The sequence below is a fragment of the Neopelma chrysocephalum genome, unplaced genomic scaffold (assembly GCF_003984885.1).
Source record: "Neopelma chrysocephalum unplaced genomic scaffold, ASM398488v2 Primary Assembly neopelma1_24, whole genome shotgun sequence".
Lineage (NCBI taxonomy): Eukaryota > Metazoa > Chordata > Aves > Passeriformes > Pipridae > Neopelma > Neopelma chrysocephalum.
This window is the reverse complement of record NW_020897693.1, coordinates 33,231,622-33,253,019: the sequence shown is the minus strand read 5'-3', so window position 1 is coordinate 33,253,019 and position 21,398 is coordinate 33,231,622. Positions and strand designations below refer to the sequence as shown.

Sequence of the window (21,398 nt, the reverse complement as noted above, 5' to 3'; positions counted from 1 at the left end):
CACCTTCCATTTCCTCCGCGGGGGGAGCCTTCCTCCGTCCGCTGCAGCGGCTCCCGCCGCCCCGCAAGAACAGAGCGCCGTGACGCCGATGTCTTCCCTCAAAATCTTGCTCTGGGGTGGCTGGACCGGGCCACCTCTCCCCGCCGCGCCGCGCGGTGGTAGCTCCCGGTCTGCTCCCCCGTCCCCCCCCCGGCGGCGGCGCGGGTGGTGCATCCCGGTAGCAGGCGCGTCCCGGCTGGCGCCCGCCCCCCCCGCGCCGTGTCATTGATGTTGTTGTTTGTGTCGCAGGAGCCGCAGGCCAGGCCGGGGCCGCCGCCCGGGGCCGCCGCCGCGGGGCTGGGGCCGGCGCCAGGCATGTCGGTGTGCGGGGAGGCGGTGGGCGCCGGCTCCCTGCCCAGCGAGCTGGTGGTCCACATATTCTCCTTCCTGACGGCCCCCGACCGGCTGCGGGCCTCGGCCGCCTGCTCGCACTGGCGGGAGTGCCTCTTCTACCCGGCGCTCTGGCCGCGCCTCCGCCTCAGTCTCCGCGTCTCGCCCGCCGAGCGCCCGCGCCTCGAGTTCCTCATGCGCAAGTGCGGCTGGTTCGTCCGTGAGCTCCGCGTACAGTTCGCCGCCGACAACTACCCCACGGGCGGCGGCGGAGGGGGGGCGGCGGCGGGCGAGGGCGCCGCGGTGGCGGGGGACGGGGAGGCGCCGCCGCCGCCGCTGAGCCCGCGCTGGCTCGACCTGCTGAGGACTTATCTGGAGCTGGTGCTGTGCGTCCTGAGCAGCGTCCGAAACAACAGGTACCTCCGCGCAGCGGGGCGGGGGGCAGGCGGAGCCCCCCGGGCCGCGCAGGGCCGGTTCCGCCGGGTTCTGCGGTCGGAAACAGCGCCCGAGCCGGCGGCGGCCGGTTCGTGCCGGGGCTGCGGCCGGAGCCGTGCTCTGCGGTGTTGGGCAGGAACGGGGCCGCGCCGCTCGGAAATAACAAATTTTCATCATATAGTGTAGTTTGGTGGGGAATATAAACATATAAACGCTCAGACGTCCAGCTGGCGATCAGGTGGTCAGTACGCAGAACTGACATAGCTACAGTAATAAAAAGTTCTTCGTCCTTTGGATGGAAAGGGGGGAATGCGGCTCCAGCGGAGCGAGTGAGAGCCGGGAGTTTGATTCCGGTGCCTAACAAAGGCACCTTTCTCACTTAAAATAGAGCTACAGACAGGGTTTAGGTCTTATGCGTGCTTGAAAAAAATTGTCACGAGAAATTAGTAAGGGGGGGATGTTAAAATCACATCACTGGTATACTGAGTTACTGCCCCAATAAAATGCTTTCACCTTTCTAGCTGTGAGATTTTTTGCCGTAGAAAAGCTAAGCTTTCATTCCAGCGCTCGCGTTACCTGCTAAACTGAGGTTTGACTCGGTTTTAACTGGGAGGAGGTTTTTATGTTTGTTTGTTTATTAAAAGAAGGCTTCACACGTAGGACTTTCTTGGCCAAGTTGAATTTAAATGATAGAAATATCTTCCTGTGGTTTGTACTTAAGATGCGCGTAGATCCTGCTTTTTCACAATTTACTTTGGCAGGTTAGATAATTTCCTCAGCTTTGAGGTCTTTTAAAATGAAAATACTTGCATTCTCTTTACCATGTGTGGGTGTGATCGAGATAAATCTCTCTTTTAAAGATAATAATCAGATACCCTAATATACGGCCTGTAGTCAGCACCTAGGACAGGAAAGCGAGGGTATTACAATTAGGCTATGATGAGTTTGGAAAGCCATGCAGATTTTAGGATAGGAAATGGTTGATATTATTTCTTCTCTGTGTGCATTTGCTTTACCTGTGACGGGGGGGGGAAACTGCAGGTGTTTCAGGACATCCTTAGGATGAATTAAACCTTGTGGATGGCCTTCAGAAAACTGTCTGCAACTGAGTCATGGGCTTGTCACTGCCCCTCTTTAATTCTGGGGAGATTAGAGAGTAGCTTGAGGCCTCCCTTGCTTCTTTATTTTGAATTGTAGCAAGAGAACTTTAAATGCAATTCCTCGTTGGTTTGAGATGAATGCAAATGTGGTGTGTGAAGTCTCACTTTCAGTTCCTCTGCTCTCTTGCACCCAGCAGGTACTTCCTGTGGTGCAGCCCCGGTGGTTGAGAGTTACAGACCTTACTTCTGAAAACACCTCGTTAGTCCCAGCTCACCTTTATCTTAATTTATTTCTTGCCCTGTGAATCTTTGGTGTGCGAATCCTATTGGTCTCTCTTGATTGGTCTTCTCTTGCCTTTCAGGAGCTTTCACTTAACTGTTGAATCTTCAGGAAATACTGCTAGTATTATAAGTGGAAAAAATACTGAAATGATGGCGGCAATTATCCGATCTGAGACAAATACCACTACACGGGCTTGGAATTTTAAAATAGATAGCATCCGCAGGAGATGTTGCCTCGAGGGGGTTGTTGAAAAACTACATAGGTTTTTTCCCTCACTAAAGTAAGAGGCTGTCAAAATTAAAAGCATTGTGAGAAGGCTTTTGGTACACTTTTGAAAAAAGATTCATTCTCCATCGCCTTATCTGAAATCTGTACAAGGACATTTGCTTTATGAAGTTCATTTCACAGATTCTGTGTGCACAGTGTAACTCAGGACTGCAGTAAAATACCACACATAAGTAGTTGTTTCTCCAGTACCTGGTAGATTAGTATAATTTTGGTGGTAAGCCAGAGGTGAAAAGTTACCAAGTTGGATAGAATTTTGCATTGCTGTACTTTCTTGCTGTCTCCAAATCATTTACATGCTGCTCTTTTGTTTTGAAATGAATAATGCATGATTGGGGAACACAGGGTACCTGGTTATAACATTAGGCTTTTTTTAAATGAGCTTTTTAAAATGTGTGTGTGCGCGTGGGATTTACATTAAACATTTGGCCTTTTTTTCAGATTTAGTTTCAGATTAGACTTTTTTCCCCCTTCGAATTGTTTAGTTTTTTTTTCTTGCAGAATAATTACCAATAGCTATTTAGCTGGCATGTAGAACACTGGGGTTTAGTTCTTTAAGTAGATTTTTGAGATTGAAATGAGTTGGGAAGGAGCATGAACTCGTGCCAAATTGCTGCTTGGTTCTTACTGTGACCACCTAATGTCTAAACTGGAGGCATTGTTACCTGCCTTATGCTTTGTTTTGTCTAAGGAAGGACTGCAGTCCATTCACTTAATTTCTCTGCTTCTCTTTATTTATCTGTAACTCAAGGATAATGAATAATTCCTTCTTGTTTTTGCTATATGTCACTGTACATGGGATAGCTATTGTAATTTCCAAAACAATGGAAACAGCAGGGCTTTTAACTTCTCCAGTGGCTGAATCACTGTAAATGTATTCCTTTTGTAATTAAGTTTAGAACAGGACAGTTCTCTCGTTACTCCTGACAGCTTTTTGAGAAGTTCACAAGAGTTTCCATCTTATACTTCAGAACTGGAGAGGGAAAAATCTACTTTTATGATGCTGTTTCTTAACTGTGTAACGTTGTTGTGGAGTTTTAAATTTATTATTAAGCAATACAGTAACAACCCTCCTTGCAAGAAAAAACATGTACTTTAGATGGCTCTGGAATTCCTTGAGGATCTACAATATTGCAGGACCTAAGAAAAGTAATGACTAAAAGTAATGCAGTTTCTAAATGCTCTCTTGGCTAGAGGAGTGTGGGTTTGCCACTAAAAGCATTTTCTGTACAACACAAAATTGCTGATTTTTAAGCAAATCTGTGTGTTAAGAAAAATATAGAAAAATAGAAATATTTTTATAAAGTACAAAAAAATACAAAAATATTTTGGATTGACCTTTGCTAATTCTGAGGGAATTAAGGAAATAACTTGTCCACAACTTGGTTTGAAAAAGACTGATAGTATTTTCTAACAAATATTCCTGCTGGCAGCCAGTGTTACCATCCAGAAAGGTATGTTCTAGGTCTGTCTCATATTTGAGGCAGAACTCAAGTTGCCATAAACTTTATTTTGTGTGTGGCAGCAAATTACTCCCAAAATATTGCTTTAATAGCATTGGGGCCTTGATGAGCTCTGAAAATCTGTCATTTATTTAATTAAAAGGTACCAAAGTAGCATTTATAGTGATCTGTATAACTCTTCCATGAGTTATGTTTATGACTGTAATTGAAGGAAAATAACAGTGTATTACTGTTTAAACAGATGATGTTCTACTTATTATTAAAAAAAAAAGCTGTGGGTGGGCATGATGATGTTGTTTCTTAGATCCTCGTGGTCTGCACCTTCTCAAACTGATCTTTTAAAACTAAGTTCTGGAAGGCAGGTGGGAGGGAGACGAACTTTGTGTGAGTCACTTGAGTACGTACAGCAGCTAATAAGCAACTGGTGATCATTCAGTAGGAAAATCCTGTGTTCTTTTATGTAACTCTGAATCCCAAAGCATAGTCTCTCCTACTCCTCCTTCCTTGCTTACAAAGGTAGATAGGGAAATAGTGACACACACCTCCCCCCCCATCTCCTCTGCAATATGTTAAATTGTGTGTCTTGTTTGATCTTTGCTGTGGAAACATAAATGCAGATTACTGTAAAACTGTGGTATCTTGATGAAGTATGGTATCTATCTTGGAGTTGCCAAATATTGGTGAATCGCTCAAAACAGTAGACTGCACCTGAATTTAAGGTTTTCTAACTACTCTCTTCTATTGATCTGACCAGGTAGCTGGAACTGGCAGAAACTGGTATAATAATACAGTATATGCCTTACTGCTTTGTTCATCTTAAATGTAAGCAAGTACATTTTGTTCTTTTTTTGATTGGTTATTCAAAAACACCAACCAAAACTGAAGATGTAAGAAGCTTATTACTTCTAGTGCGCTTTTTGAGCTAGTAGAAAATAAATGGTTTAGAAATCCCTCCAAAACACATTTTCCCCCAGCTGTATTTATGAATACTACACAGAATTAAGATACCAAAAGATGACAATTAACTTCTAAATAATTTTATTTAAATGACGATCACTTTACTGACTCTCTGAAACAAAGATGAGTTGTGAGCTGAATGCCATAGAGGTTGTATGACACTGCAAATAGTAGCAAAAATCTAACATTGTGTTGAACTGTGATTAGACTTCTTGATGGTAATAACTGTGCTGTGAGTGGAAAAATAATTGGATATTGTCACTGTTTAAGTTTTCAGGTGGAGAACTTTTCTGTGCGTCTCCGTAGTGTATGAAATGGCAGTCAAATAGATGTAGTAAAAATGTGTGGGATACTATTAATTAGTGTTTCATGTGTCGTGTAGTTTGGTAGTCCTCAAATTAATATCTGCCTATGGTAGCGTTTGCTGGGGGTATGAGTAGCACTAAGCAAGACCTGTGTGTGATATGAATATGCAGGTGGTTCAGAACTGTTCTGAAGATTGCATTTTGCCTCTTAGCTCTCAGAATTAAGTCACTGAGAGCAGAAGATAAAGGCTTAATTATAGCACGGCTGTGAACACTGCTTTTCAGACCAGGTGGAGGTTTCTGATACTTTTCCTGTCACACCAGTCTCTCTCTTACGGCTTTTGAGGAAAGAAGAGTCCAAAATACTCTTGGTGGTGGTGTGATGGTGCCAGTGTTTTAGGTTTCTCTGCCAAGCTTACTCTTTAGTGTGATCAGGCATTGTCTTAGTCAGACTTGTAGAATATTGATCATGTGGTAAAGACTCAGTTTATTTTAGTGTATCATCAGTACAGTAGTCCTGTATTTAAAATAATAAATATTAAATTGTTATAATTTCAGAAAGAGTTGTAAATTCTAGGTATTTTGCTCCACTGTTTGTCAGACTTTATATGAAGTTTGTGGATCTTGCTATTAAGTTGTTGTTCACTAATAGAAGAAGAGTACTAGGTGCAATAGTCGATAGATTTCAGGAAATCAGTGTACTGTTATTGAATACAGAAACTTCAAAACAGGTAAATTATGATTTATGCTAGATACCAGTTACAGACTGCAGTTCAAGTAAAACTCGGCTACCTAATACTTTTTCCCCTGCTCCTTTTGGTAGAATATGAAATTGTGCTGTGGATGAAGTGAACTGTACCAGAGCTTCCCTATACTTTGAGCATTGTAATTGTATTGCATTTTTCTCAAAGCTGATCTGAAATATAAGCATATGATTTGTAAGCCAGAAGAAATAACAATGTATGGTAACTCCCTTAATTGTCAGCTACAGGTTAATTGGCATCCATTGTTTAAGATTAATTTAACTTATGTATCCATTTGTGATGAAACTGGAGTTTCTGCCATGTTAATTATCAATTGTAGACTAGTCCTTGCGCGTTAGGAGTAAATTAATTTACACTATATATAAATAAAAGAAATGTTGACCCAAAACTTAGTCAGCTAAAAAAATAATAATCTTAAAAGCAAACGTCACACAGCTGCTCTAAAACTGCAGTCATATTCATATCTCTTGCATGATCTGTTTTAGGAATAGAAAAGGTGCATGTCCGAAAAATAAGCTGTACTAGGGAAAGGAGAAGTGACTGTCTAGCGTACTGTGTGATGTCCAGCATATACATAGAGGTTCTTCTTTCACTCTTTTTAGGTATCCCTTCTAAAAGTTAAAGCTGTATGTCGTGGTGGACCACTAACCCTCACTGATAGGAAATATTAGAACAGCTTCCCCTACTTTGATATAACAGAAATTAGATACTGATTACGGTGTGGGGAGCTTTTGCTATTCCTGCCTGAGGTTTGTAATGCCTCAGTTGAGGCAGGTTTGGGCTCCTATTTGTAAACCAGCTGATATACATCAGCTGTGGTATGTAAGTATGTAAGTGCTCAGAAAGGGTTCTTTGTGGTTGTGTTCTACATGGGCATTCAACGCGGTGTTAAATGTTAAAAGAAATAAGTATTTGATGTTTTCATCTGTGACACTCAACACACATGTTCCAAGGGTTAAAAATTGCATGAAACCACTGCTAAAAGTTTTCTTTGTGGTGCTGCTGACCTGCTGAAAATATTGTGGTGACTGAAAACCGGCATTTGCTGTTACAGCTGGTTCAGCAGTTCATGTAGTCCTCTTCCCCTTTACACTTCAGTCTCATTTACTGTACTTCCATGCGTGCCTGTATTCTAGGACAGTAGGAAGTTTCCTAGTACAGACTGTGTTCCATATAATAATGGGTTCTTATTGCCTGTATTTGTCTTATCCAGAATGATTTCTCACGTTGTTTTAATTTTGTATACAGATTCCTTTTTATTTTGTTGTTTTGTAGGAACCTCCAGAAGTTAAGTCTTTTTGGGGATATAAGCATTCTGCAGCAACATGGAAGCATATCAAATACATACCTTGGAAAGGTTGACCCAGATGGCAAGAAGATTAAGCAGTAAGTTATATTTGTAAATTATCAAACACAGTAAAATAATAAAAATAGGTAATGGAACACAGATTTTCATTCCTGAAATACAAGACTGAGAAAGCTTTAAGTTTTTTAACAGGATGAGAGTCTAAATTCTTATTTCTGCTATTTACATGAAGTAGTCAGGTTTTGTGGCTGTTCTGGGTTTTTTTCTCCCTTCTCAGCAGGGTGAGAATCTTTTCTTTCCTCTTTTCATTGTGTTCTAGAAATAATATTATGTTAATGGCACAAAGGGAGAGGAGGGGTTGTTACAAGCACCTCTACTATTGCTGTACATGGAAAAAAATTAGAAAAGGAAGTAATTTGTTGTATTGCACAAGAGTCAAAAATATGTTTGTATTTATGTTCTCTTTCAGGTTTACTTGCTAAAACTGATTTCTAGTTGTATCTCAAAACTGGGTTATGTGTTTGCACAATTCCTGGAAGATCACAGCTCACAATGTGCTTGTTTAGTTCAGAGGTGTATTTTAGCTTGCCGTAATTACATTATGGTACAGTCCTTGAATGCTTATAATCAGAATAATTATTTGTTTTTCTTTGGAAAAGGTTAAATACAGTGTAAAAAGCTACTGATTTGTGGAATAAATTACCACAAAGGGAGTAATGCTAACTTAACTATTTTAGCAGTTCTGCTAAAACTTCCTATATAATAAAAACTAAATACTGTAATTTTAGTTTGTGTCAGTTTAAAAATCTTTCTCTCAGTAACTTGAGAGTGGAGTAAGTACAGCCAGTCTAGATCTTTACTAATTTTTGTTTTGAGTGATTTTTAGAACTAGTATAGGTATGTTGTCAGATCAGTGTATGTATGTGAACACAACCGTCAAGTGTTTGGTCCTGACCTAAATTTGCAAGCCAGTGCAAATACAGCTGTGAGTCACATACTGTGTCTTTGTTATCTGTTATGTTTAGAATGCAGAACTCAGAACAATTTGCAGTTCTGTCTAATGTAGGTACTGTAGTGCTGTGTGCAGGTAAAAGGCTGATTCAGTAAAAGCTCTTTTATTTCATATCCTTTGTGAAAATGTAAATATATAACCAAATCTTTGCCAAGGGGCTTGAAGAGAGCCATCCAAGCAGATGTTTACTCAGCTGAGTGCGTGGTTAAATGTTTCTTCAAATTAGTCTGCACGTTTTGGGAGCCATAAAACCTTTCAAACTCATTATTTAACTTGATGTTAGTCTTTTAGGTGAGTATATTGAACTTTGCACATTTTGGAAAGAGCAAATAAATGCTACCTGTTTTTTGTTTGGTTTGTTTTGGTGTTTGTTTTTTGGTTGGTGGGGGTTTTTTGTTTGTTTTTTTTTTTTTTGGCTTTTTGCTAAAATAAAACAATATACTTGGGACCTGCTAGTTCTTGTCTAAATTAAAGATGGCAGTGTTTTATTTGGTTGTCTGAAGTTTATCAGCACTAGCAGCAGATTTACTTCAGAAAGTAAATCTTTATAGCTTCTTAGCCTTGTCTTTTGCACTTGGGGTTTGCACCAGTTAAGTTGCAAATCATGGATGCTGATAACTAACAGTGAAAGATATGAGCAACCTTTGAAGACAGTGCTATTGGTAGTTGAGGATTTTTGGAACCTGTATGGTGATAAACTTTACTAGCTGTTTCAGGAACTCCCTGCAATTAAAGCAGTAAGGGAAGAAAATGTGATGTTTCCTTAAATCTTTTGCATTGATCTGGGTGTAACAGACTGTGGGTGAAATCTCAGCTATCACAGAACCAGTAGGATGTTTCCCCAGGTTAAGACTAAGGGTTGTCCTGAGGCAGAGGAAGCTTTGGATTGTGTTTTCAAAAATACTTTTGCGGTGATCAGTATGAGTTTGTAATGCTTGTTCTTTTTCTGTATAGCATGCGTATCCCCTGGTTACTTCCTAAAATTCTCTTCATAACTCTGTTCCTTAGTGTTGGGAAACTCAGTGTAAACATTAAATTTGTCTTGAGTTGAACAAAGGGTAGTTGTTTAAAATTTTGGCTTTCTGAAATCTGCTTCTCATGATTGATCTCTATGGTTCAGGTAGTTTGGTTTCCAAAAGAACCAGTTTAGCCTCTGTTAAAAAAAACCAAGTTTTGAATGCTGATGGCTTCCATATGGACCTTGCTAGTTTGTTTGCTTCCTGTCCAGGGCCATGGATGTGCTTCAGTACTGGTTAGGACGGGTTTTGGGGCTTTAACAGTAACTCAGCCTATCTAGTCAGGCTTTAGTCTGTCTTCTGGATGAAAGCGCTATTTGGGGCATTAATTGTGAAAGTAAATATTTTGAGTTTTTTATTTTTAAAAGAGTTTGCTTCAGTTTAGTAATTTGTAGGTTTCAGGTCGATAGTAAAAAACCGCAATTGCTGCTTACAGGGAGCAAAGGGGAACTGATTAAGCTTGTTGAGACATCAATAGGTTATATTGCTTTTTTGTGTATGCTGAGTTCTGCTTGTATTTTCTGTTATATGCTCAAACTTTTTATAAGTGAGCTTTGAAATAATTGTGTGTAAGTTGGGATAAATGTTGTACTACATGTTAGGCAGTTCAAGTTAGTACGAAAATAAGGTAGGTGTTAATTGCCAAGAATTCACGTGATGTGTCTAAATTTCTAGAACATGGTTCAGACTATTACAGCAAACTCCAGTTAGATGCAATCTGTTTATGAAAAATAGAATGTACTTAAGAATTTGCAGGGGAGGGAAAAAAAACCTGTTAAGGACTTTAAAAAATTTATTTGAAATACGTTAAAATGAATGACCATTTATAGCGCTTTCTGTCTGGCCTTGTATAAAGCAGATATTAAAAACAATCCAGAAATTATTTCTGTTAAATACTCTCTACTGACATGTTTGATCTCTTTTTATTAACTTTCTCCAGTTCTTAGTTAATTTTTCTTAGGACCTACAGGTTGTTAGACTAGCAGCACAAATCTAAATACTTGTATAAATACTTCTGTGCTTGCATTAAAAAGTTGATGTGTAGATCGCATTAAATCAGTATCTCTCTTTTAAAAAGTTTAATGCAATTCCCACTGGGGAGAGAACCCACTCTACAGCTGCAGAGTTCTATATCATATTTCTTTTTATTAAATTGTGCAAGTGGTAGAACAGTATTCTTCTAAGCTCAGATGTTTGAAGTTGTATGAGAACCACAGACAATTTAACAGATTTTTAGTGCAGCGAGACACATAGATGGTAGTATTCTACTGAGCAACTCAAAATTATCTGTAATAATTCTGTAAAATATTACAAGCACACTATTAAGATTGACTACTTGGGCTATTACAAAATGAATCCTACCACTGCTGCAGCCATTACAGAACCTTTTGTAGATGTATGGTGAGGGAGTAGGGAAGGGTGTTTGGAAGAAATTTGAGAGGTTGCTGTGGTAGAATCTTTTTCTTTGGGGGACTGTGAGAAAATCTGCCTTCAATATAAGCATTGACAAGAACAGTTATGAAACAAACATTACCAGGATCAAACAAGGCTCATCTGGACCATAAAAGAATTTAGGAATAAAATAGAAAAAGTACACTGTATGTGAGTCTCACCCTTTGTTTAAAACTGTGTTTAATTTGTGTCACAGCTGCCAGTCCTCAATTTGAAATAAATGTTTGGAGAAATCTAGAAAAATCGAAGTATTCTGACCTGATGACTATATAGGCAAAACCTTTGGAACTGAGATGTTCAATAGATAAATACAATAACCACACAAACTTTTCTGCTTAAGAGAAGTCAGGCCTTACAAACTCAGTACCTTCACAGGAGAAGGAAGAAAGCACATGCAGGCAAGGGAGGGGATGAAAGGGTCCAAAGAAGAGCAACGAGGCTGGTGAAGGGACTTGAACACAAGTCCTGTGAGGAGAGACCAAGGGAGCTGGGATTGTTTAGCCTGGAGGAGACTCAGAGGAGACCTCATCACTCTCTACAACTCCCTGAAAGGAGGTTGTAGCCAAGTGGGGGTTGGTCTCTTCTCCCAGGCAGCTATCAGTAAGACAAGAGGGCATGATCTTAAGCTCTGCCAGGGGAGGTTTAGGTTGGATATTAGGAAGAAATTCTTTACAGAGAAGGTAATCAGGCATCAGAATGGGCTGCCCAGGGAGGTGGTGGATTCTCCATCCCTGGAAGTTTTTAAGATGAGACTGGATGTGCCATGGTCTAGTAACAGATGAGACTTAGTGCCATGGTCTAGTAACCACGGTGGTAGTGGATCAAGGGTTGGACTTGATGATCTCAGAGGTCCTTTCCAACCCATCTGATTCTATGATTTTATGATTCTATGAATAAAGATCTGCAGAGGGAGAGGATGAATGAGGACTAATCTTTGACTTCCTTACAACAGAAGGAGTATGGGGCATCAAAGGTAGTAGGTGATGGATTCAGAGCAAGCAAGAAGAGAGGGGAATCACACTGCAAAGTTCTTTATTATTGGATGTTATAGTTGCTAAACGCTTACTCAGCTAAGGGAGGAACCTGGATAAATTTGTAGAACTGAAGTCCCTGAGAGTTGCAAAATATATAAAGCTGCCTCTGGCTCAAGAGATCTGAGTTACAAAGTTTTGGAAACTAGAGAGATATTTGAGAAATATCCCTGTGTGCTTTCCTTGTTCTGTCACCTTAAGGTGTTAGTGTTTCTCTGCTGTCAGTTGGGATACTGGGCTAAACTTTTGATTTTGTCTGGACGTTATCTTCATTAAAGTTACACGTATGAGAATAACAACTTTATGATGTTGTTTTGCTTAGATGTATAAAGTATACAGATATTGATAGCAATAAAGGAAAAAGTGTTCTGTGCAAAAACATTATCTGATTTGAGGCGCAAAGATTTCTGGTAATTTTGTACTGGAGGTGTTTGTATCTTATTTCTTAATGTTTCATGGGACTGTCATAGCCTGGCTCTGCCACTTCCCTTTAATGCTGATCTTTCCTTCTGGCTGACCAGGGTTGGAGATCAAATGTTCATCTGCACACATGTCCTAATATGCTAAAAGAACACATTTGGGCAGGAGGACTCTTTTGAGCCTTAGCAGCTGCGGGATGAAGACTGGAAAAATAATTATATGAAGAAAGTTTGTGAATTTTGACTGTACTGTTTTCATTTAATATTAGAAGTTTAAAATAATTCTGTTGCCTTTTTGAATGAATATCCCCCATAAAGAACATCTCTTCACTAAAAGAAAAGTGGAGTTAGGAGAGGTGGGGTGCATCTGAGTAAGTGCATAATGATCGTTGGCACTGATAATTTGAGATTGAAATGCTGCTAGGTCCAAATTGTTTTGGTAAAACTTGAACCTGTTGCCACTTGAAAATCCAGTTAGCTGCACATTTGGAATTATTTAAGGAATATTCTTATGTGTTTCTTCTTTACCATTTAATGAGCAAGGTCAAGCAAGTAGTTTCAGATCATTCTAACTTATGTTCAAAGTCAAGTTTCTGCCACCTTTAATTGAAAATTACTTTTTTTTTTCATATTGAATTTGCAATTCTGGAGAGGTTAGCAAATACAAAGAGCTGTTTTTAAAAACAAGAGCTGTGTTCTAAAAGCATTACAGGTTTTCTTATTTGCATAACATTAAAATGTATGTGGGAGGGTGCTAAATACATGCTGCAAAATACATGAAGTGAAGGTTCATGGTGTGCCACTGTTTTTGAAAGACAAAGTACATAATTTCTCTCAAGATAGTTAACAATTTTAACCTTTTAAGTGCAGTGAAGGTTAAATTGCTGTGGGAGGTCTGCAGTCAGGTTATAACATTTGTAGTTCACAAGAACAATAATAATAGGACCTTTCTGCAGAATAAGGCTGTAAATAAAAGAATAATAGTACTTGAATAAAAAAAAAATTGAATGATATGCAGTTGGTAAGACTAAACCATGTTTAATAGGATCATTGTCTGTTTTGTTTACTTGCAGAATCCAACAGCTGTTTGAAGAGATATTAGGCAATAGCAGGCAATTGAAATGGCTGTCTTGTGGGTTAATGCTGCAAATAGTAACTCCCACATCACTGTCCTCCTTATCAAACCCCATAGCCAACACCATGGAACATCTGAGCTTATTGGACAACCACATCCCTGGTAATACCACTCTTATCACTGCGGTTGAATTGGAGCGCTTTGTGAACCTGCGTTCGCTCGCTTTGGATTTCTGTGATTTTACAGCTGAAATGGCAAGAGTCCTGGCTGACAGCAACCATGTGCCTTTGCATCGACTGTCTCTCCTGGTCCACAGTGTTTCCATAATGCACAAGTCATTGGACAATATGCCAAAAGATGAGAATTGGCAGGCGCTGACTCGCAACAGCACTAATCTTCGGGTCTATATAATGGCTTTTGATGTCAAGAGTGATGATATGTTAAGGATTCTTAAGCCCAGTATCCCCCTAGAGAGGATTCACTTTGACAGCTATGTCACTTGTGTTTCAGGGGCTGTTGTTGACCTCATATCCAGGCAGTATGACAAGTTCCTCACTCATTTTATACTAATGAATGATGTGGTAGATATGTCTGCCTTCCCAGATCTTAGTGACAACCGGAATGAAGATCCACTTGTCTTATTAGCCTGGAGGTGCACAAGACTGTCTCTCCTAGCTGTTCATGGTAGGTAATGCCTTGCACAGGTATAGTATGTGACTTTTTAAATGCTTACAACACTTCAGCCTTTCTAATCATAGTGTATTTTAGTGCAGTGGTATTCTAAAGTCTGCTGCAGAGTTACTGTACATGCTGTCGTTGAAGGTGTTTTATTTTATGAGTTTTAAACATGTAGCTTTCTACTTGTATTTAGAAGTCACACAGAATTTTATTAGAGTTCTCACAGAAATGAGGATAACGAAGATCTGAGCATTCCAGGAGGCTTATCCTAGAAGTGGTCTGCACTGTGCGAGTTCCACTAAGTGACTGGTTATGTGAATGTAAACACTGAAAACATTTGCTGTTTTACTATGAGCTCCTATACTGGCAGGATTAGATGATTTTGCTTCTTGTTGATAAATAACATGGGTTAAGTGCCCCAAAGCTGAGGGGAAGAAGTTTCTTACCAGTTTGGTAAGACTTTACCAGCAGATGAAGGCTAAAAAAATGTAATGTGGAGGAGGTTGCCTCACTGACTACACTGGTTTCACCAGTAATACCAGAGATAGGTTTATCCCACCTATTTATTTGCCATATAATTGCAAATAAATTTTAAAAAGTGTGCACTTGTATTTAGCTCTGTCATCAATACAACACTTGCTAGAAGTTGCAAGCAGTTTGGCAAATTTTAAGGCACCTGAAACTGAAATAATGCAGAATAATGCTTTTTGTTTGTGCTGGAATCAGTTTACCAAGACAAAGTTTGCTGATGCATGGAGGAGTTAAGTGATGACTGTTACTGTGTTGCATGAGAATGAATGTGTTTCTTCAGACTGCTTTGGGGAGTTAATCTCCAGTCATTCAGCACAAACAAGAGAGACCTTCAGCAGAGGGAGATGTAGATTCATATTTCCATTGTTTGAAGTCAGAAGAAGTTCCTGCTGTATTTGCTCTTTTTTTTTTGGTCTTCTACTGAAAAATCATTGCAGGGTGGTGGGGAGTGGGGAAGGATGATCAGTTCAGCTCTCTCTCCTTTATAGTTTCCAGGAGTGACAGATTTTGGATACTGGTACACAACCATACCACTCTGTATGTGGATTTCAGTAGTTTCTTTTAACATTTGTATACTACTTTGGGACCTTTTTTTTTAAAAAAATATTTGCTACCTTAAATTATCCTCCTGCTGTGGGGATGTCCTCTCATATATTATCTAACTTTAAAAGCTTGTAAAACATGTAAACATAAGCTAGTGTAAATACCATTTAATATCAGCATATGTCTATTCAGTAGAAGGTATTAGTCTGTGCAGAGCATTGGGAAAGCAAACATCTTTGATGGTTCTGTCTAGCAAATGGTTGTTGCTACATCTTTCTTTGGAGAGATGCTGTGTCTGCCAGGGGGAGAGAAGGGCCAAATATCACCTTGCTGTTATGTTTGGATCCAAATTCTTTACCCTTTTTTTCCCCCCTCCTTGCAGCAGAAGCTAGCTAAGCTGCTTATAAATGCCCCCTGATCTTTTCTAAGCTGTGAATATGACTCCTCTAGTACTAGAGCATGAACGTCTTTCTTTGAGAGTAGCAACTGTAGGAGGAACACTACTAGGAAGAAATATCTGACATGCTGTGATGCCTCAGTACAGCATCTTAGCCTCATGCTTGGGTTTTCTGGGGTTTACTATATAATGTTTTCTGGCTCTGCTTGTCATATTATACTGTCAAGCTTCCTTCAGGAAAAGATGATGGTTTTGACCAAGGTGCCATAATTCACTTTTAAGTGCTCAGGTTTCTTCTCTGGTCTCCTGAAGTGGTTGTTCTTCAGTTTCCAAACTTCTCAGACTTTCTGTGTGTATGCGTGTGTTCCCTCTTTTGGTATTAGTTTGCTCTGGAAATAGCTTTGATTTACATCTAGTTTTGGCTGCCACTGACCAAAAGAGGAAGGGAAAACATATGCTTAGGGACACTTTTTTCCTGAGTGCCTCCAGATTTTCTTTTGTGGGAAGTCATACTGTCTTTCCACCAACGTAGCATGTTCAGAAGCAGAGGAAAGCAGACTGAAGGATTTTAAATACATTCTTGCAGAATGAAGAAAGGATGTAAAGAGTCTGTGGTCATTTGGGATGGGATAAGGACAGTGGGATACTCATATGATCTGGCACTGTGTAAGAAACTTGGTACATCAGTGGGAATAGAAGCCTTTTTTTGTCTTCCTCCTCAACGGAAGGACACTTCATGTGGGCTTTTATGACTTTGTGTTGTAAACATACTAATTAAATTTTATTCTGTCCATAAGCAATGCTGAATTTGAAATTTTTGCTAGGAAGAATAAATTATAGTGTGCTTATGGTGAATTTGTTGTTCAGTGATACCAGTAGTGAAGTGATCATTTCCTGTTACCTCTGAATACTTAGCTGGACAGAGACTTTTTGGCAGCTGGAGGTCACTAGGAAATTTCAGGCAAAACTTTTGAAAGTTAATTTAAAACAAAGTTAAGTTGAGAATAAGATAGTTGTTCGGTGCATAGAGGATCTCACCATGAAAGGTTATAGCAAAAGCCATATACCTGACCACCACGTGGTAAAGGGGACTTAGTCTGAAGGTTTTTTTCCCTTTATTCTTGCACTTTTTTTCAAGAATTTTGTTGCTAAGTTCCTTTATGATCAAGGTAACTGGAAGGTTGTGATTGCCTTCATGTCCTGATAGGAGAGTGTCATCACACAGGGGGGAGTTTTCCATTGAGTTTAATGTCCCTATTAAGGAAGGGACATTAAATTAAGCTGCTTGTTGACAACTTCATCTGGACAGTTGTGTTGAAGGTGAAGTATCAAGCATATGAAAATCGTGGGAATTCATGCATTCCTAATGGTTAATATACCAGGAATAAGGCATATAGATGTGTGCAGGCTTCTTTGTTGAAAACCTACCCTAAGTGACATAGTTAAAGAATGAAGAAAACTGATGAAATAATAAAGAGAAATTTTCATTCTGGTTTCTTTTACTTTTCTCTATTGTGTCTCTGTAACTATGTCTCATTTTGATACATTTTGATGTAGAGCATGTTAGCTGCATTGTTGGAAGACCAACCCACAGTTAGCTTTTACTTCTCAGCAGCTTAGTTTTCCCAGTTCAAATATTGTGCAGACTGCAGCTTTACTTGGAATCTAAGTGGGCATCTCACCAAGAAGCTTAGCACCTGCAAGAATGATGATAGAGGCAGAAATGAGCCTTTCCTTTTGCAGTGGAAGGACTGATTTGGCAGAGCTCCCCAAAAGGGAAGTTCCTAGACTGACTGACTGTTGTTTGCATCTGAATAAGGAGGAGCTCAGCTTTTGCCTTAGCCAGGGCACAGAAAGCTATTAGGTAACTGGGGAGTAGGAATTTTTAAAGAGGGATGCCAATATGTAAGGTGAAGAGAGTGAAGCTTTGTAATTATGTTTAATCTCAGACAGAAAAACAAGATATATGTAGATTATATATACTGCTGTGGCCTGGAGAGGCTTCTGGTTTGTGTGTGTGTTAGTTTTTTGTTTGTTTGGTGGTATTTTTTTTTTAACTCTACCTCTAATGCAACAAAAGCAAACTTCAGGGTTTTTTTCTACCATACACAGAGTTTTTTAAAGCAGTCCTTTTATGCATTGACTTAAAATAATTGATTACTCCCTTTTTTCATTCTATTTATACTACAAAGTAGATCACAGAAGGTTTGAAATAGTATATATAACTTGAAGTAGTCCACTGTTTTGCAAGTGGAGAAAAAAATAGATCTAGAAAAGCTTGGTCAAAGTATCTGAAATATTTTTATACTTTCTTATTCCGAGTATAAAATGAGGCTTTACCACTTGCAATCAAAAAATCCCCCACCGTGCCCTAGGGAGATTCTGCCAGATGGAAGGTGACAAAATAGATTGGGAAGGATGTTAAGATGGTCAGATATTAAGTTTTACAGTAAGAAAACGCCTTGTAGCAAAATGACAGAGTGACTTTGTTTTTCTTTCACCCTAGGTTACACTGTTTGGGCTCATAATCTTATAGCAATTGCTCGTCTTCGTGGCTCTGACCTGAAAGTACTGGAAGTCACAGAAGAAAGCATCGATTTCGACCAAGGAGAACTGGCTGATCAGGATGTGGATCCAGTACACAATTTCATTGAGCAAGTATCTCTCGGATTGGGTCGGCCTTGGCATGCTGTCATGGACATTGAGCTGCTCAGTGTCTTCACTGAGCCAACCCGTCACTTTTACAGAGAGATGCAGAGCTTCAGTGAAGGCATTTAGCTCCTTATTTACAATTCCTGTGGTTACATATGCAAGTAGGGTCCTATTATGTTTTTTCGGTAGTGTGAATTAACCCCTTTTGTGCTGTGTTTAATCAGTATTAGCTATATAGAATTATATATGTGTATTCTACTTCTTGATCAAAGAACGTAGTCGGGTATTGGTTTAGAAGCTGAAAGTGGCAGTGTTTAGGGTTTTCACGGTTAATGGACTTGTCTACCAAACCTTAAGAGATACAGCCAAAGGCTGTCTGAGGTTGCCGGCTAACTTTACTTTACTTGAGTAACTGCATTTTGAATTATTTTGCTATTGGAGTCCTGTGCTTGGGAGCCAACTGTTTTTAATACCCATATTCATAGTCAAGTGGATTTCTATGCTGTCATTGTGTGCTTAATCCAGTAGCATGCTGCTTAATAGGCTTAAAGGACGAGAAGTCTCTCCAGGGCTGTTCACTCTAAGACTCTTACCTTGCTTTATTTCACGTGCGGATTCTGAAGCATGACTTAACTCCATTCTCAGCTTTCCTTAGCTGTTAAGCGGCGGTGTGAAACACTAGTGTTCAGGTACCTGCACTTACAGATTCACTCCATAAGCTGTAGTCTTTTGGATTCTTTGCAAACTCCTCCTTATTTCTTCTCATGTTCTGTCATCTTCCTTAAAAGTTAGCTTTGGGCCAAAGTTTAAAAGGAAAAAGCAAGAATGTGCACTCCGATGAGGTAAACACATAACAGTGAAGACTTCAATACAAAGGTCTACACCCGCAAACAAACATTAGTCGTGAAATCCCTAACAACCAAGTCACTGGATTTTCTCTGTCAGCGCCTGTGTCAGCTGCCAAAGAATAGAATAAAAACGAAGAAGTGCCCACATGCTGGCAGGGGCAGGCCAACTTTTGGCCAGCCAGATACTGCTAGATTGTAATATATAAGGTCGAATTTCGACCTGTGGTACACAGCTGTGCTGTGGCTCAGTCAGCAACCTCAGAACTCTTAACAAACATGCACCTGTTTCACTGTGAATAGTGAATGTAAAGGAAGGAAAGGAAATAAATACAAAGCTTGTTCTATCACAGGTATGAGCTGCTATGATGCATGAAGAACATTCCATGAAGTATGTTTTAAAATCTTGTTATATCTGAGAGGCTTTAGAAGCCGATTTAACTGTTTCAGGGCAACCGCGGTACAGACGTGGTCTCTGTGAGACTTCCACCTGACCCCAGTTTTAAGTGGTACGAATGTTGTGCATTTAATGTTTAAAGGACAGTCTGCAATAATAAAGTAAGTGGCCAACGTGGGTGCCCAGCAGTGCTGAGACCTGGCTGCTATATTGTAAGCTTTGGAAAACACAATTTATGCAACAGATGTCCAGATATGATTCTATTTATGGAAAAAGTTTATATGTGTTTTACAAATGGTTTTACCATCTTATATTAAAATGACCTTTTGACAGGTGTGCGCTGTTTTGTCTCCAGTGAGCACATACCATGCGGATTTTATATGTACATCAGTAGAGTGAATCCACTGGCACAGTGTGTGTATATGCCAGATGTGGTGAGATTTTATCTTACAAATGTGATCAGATTAAAAAAAACTCCTGACAGAAAATGTAAGGAAACCAGCTGAATGTTTGAATTGATGACTGATGTTGTATGGTTTATGTTAAATGTTATATTCTTTTAATCAATGAATAAAGCATTAAAAATTGATCGCTGTATAAAATATTTTATTGTTGTCAGCATGAAGATTTTTAGAATTAAAACGCAACATCATTCATAAGCTGTGTGTAACTGGTAGCTCCCGTTGTGTTCAGGTCAGCAGAAGAATCTAAAATAAGTCATACAGTAATTTTTTTTTTTTAAATTTGGCTGAATTTTGTCAACAATTTTTGGGGTGATGGAGGAAGGGGAAGGATGCTTTGCTAAAGATCAGACCAGTTAGCACAAACAGTATATCATTATATGACCTATTAGACTGATACAATAAACTGTGGATTGTAGAATATAGAAGATTATTTTTGGGAAATTACTGCATCCATTGCAATTGCTTAAATCAAAACCTAATGTGCTCAAGAAAAATGTGTAGTACTTCTTTGGTGTCCCACTATTAAATAGATTATGAATACCTGCAATGCTTCAGTTTGACATTTTATCCGTACTCAGAGTACGCAGCTGTGCATTCTGAATGAAAACTGCAGATGTCTGGTCAGCTGTGGAAGAGCTGCTGTGCCCTGCAGTGGCTGACTGTGCTGTGAGACTTGTCAGAGTGACTGTTCCATGTGTGCGTGCCAAGCACGGACTTCATTCGAGCTCCTGAACTTCATTTTATGATAGTCCAAACTGCTGCCAAGTGTGAGAGTTGCACTGCTTGTTGTTCAAGCAGTCTCCCAGATCTTCCAGATTTGGTAAGCAAGATCATTTACCAACATTCTGAAGAGATGCTGTGGGTAATAAAGATAAGGCAAATACAGCTTTTCATATTCTAGTAAAGTGAAATAAAGGGACTTGGTCTCAATGCCTTTCAGGACTCAGTCTCAGGAGTGAGGTTTATGTAGCAGTTAAGTCTGGTAGTGATTGCTCAGCAACATCTGAACCTGAAGTTTGGTCGCAAAGGGTTCAAGATTTCTGGCTTTTTCTGTGCAACTTCCTGAAGCAAATCGAGCAAATGCTGCGTTCTCTGGTTTAAACATAGATGCAGGATGCTGATTTTCTCTCTGTAAGCTACTGCATTTTATGGGTAACTGCCTTACGAACTGGAGTTGGAAGTAACCCATTTGCCTTTCCATTATATAAACAAGGTTTTTTCTCTATTCAGTCTAACCTATTTTATGCTTTGTTTTAATTAACTTAATCTTGAAAGATAAGACGAACAGGAGAAGCAGCTCATCCTACTATGGGAGAGATATGCAGCCGTTTCTCTTACTGCAGTTACAGCCAGAATGTTTAATATCAGCTGTTATCAATGGGTGTCCTTTGTTAGTGCTCCCGGTCTGATTTTTTTCATACACTCTGAAGTCTACTCACTGGTTTTGGCTTGTGTTCCAGGGAAGAAGTCAATGTCCTGACATTGATAAGTACAGGGAGTCCAGTAAGGCAGGAGTGTGTGGTGAAAGCCACACCTTGAGCAGTGGTTGGAGAAAAGCACCTCTGATTGTTCTCTTGTCTTAGGTTTGTTGTCTGCCTGTGTTTTCAGCAGTAATCTGT

General features: G+C 39.7%; 1 protein-coding gene across 1 annotated transcript; it reads left to right on the top strand.

Moving 5' to 3' along the window:
* Positions 1–267: 267 nt before the first annotated feature.
* FBXO33 (F-box protein 33) lies at positions 268–20,326 on the top strand. The gene is made up of 4 exons (XM_027671293.1): positions 268–785; positions 7,237–7,347; positions 13,271–13,956; positions 17,928–20,326. Exons 1-4 carry the CDS (start codon positions 268–270, stop codon positions 18,197–18,199), a joined length of 1,587 nt encoding a protein of 528 aa, XP_027527094.1. The 3' UTR covers positions 18,200–20,326.
* Positions 20,327–21,398: the final 1,072 nt, after the last annotated feature.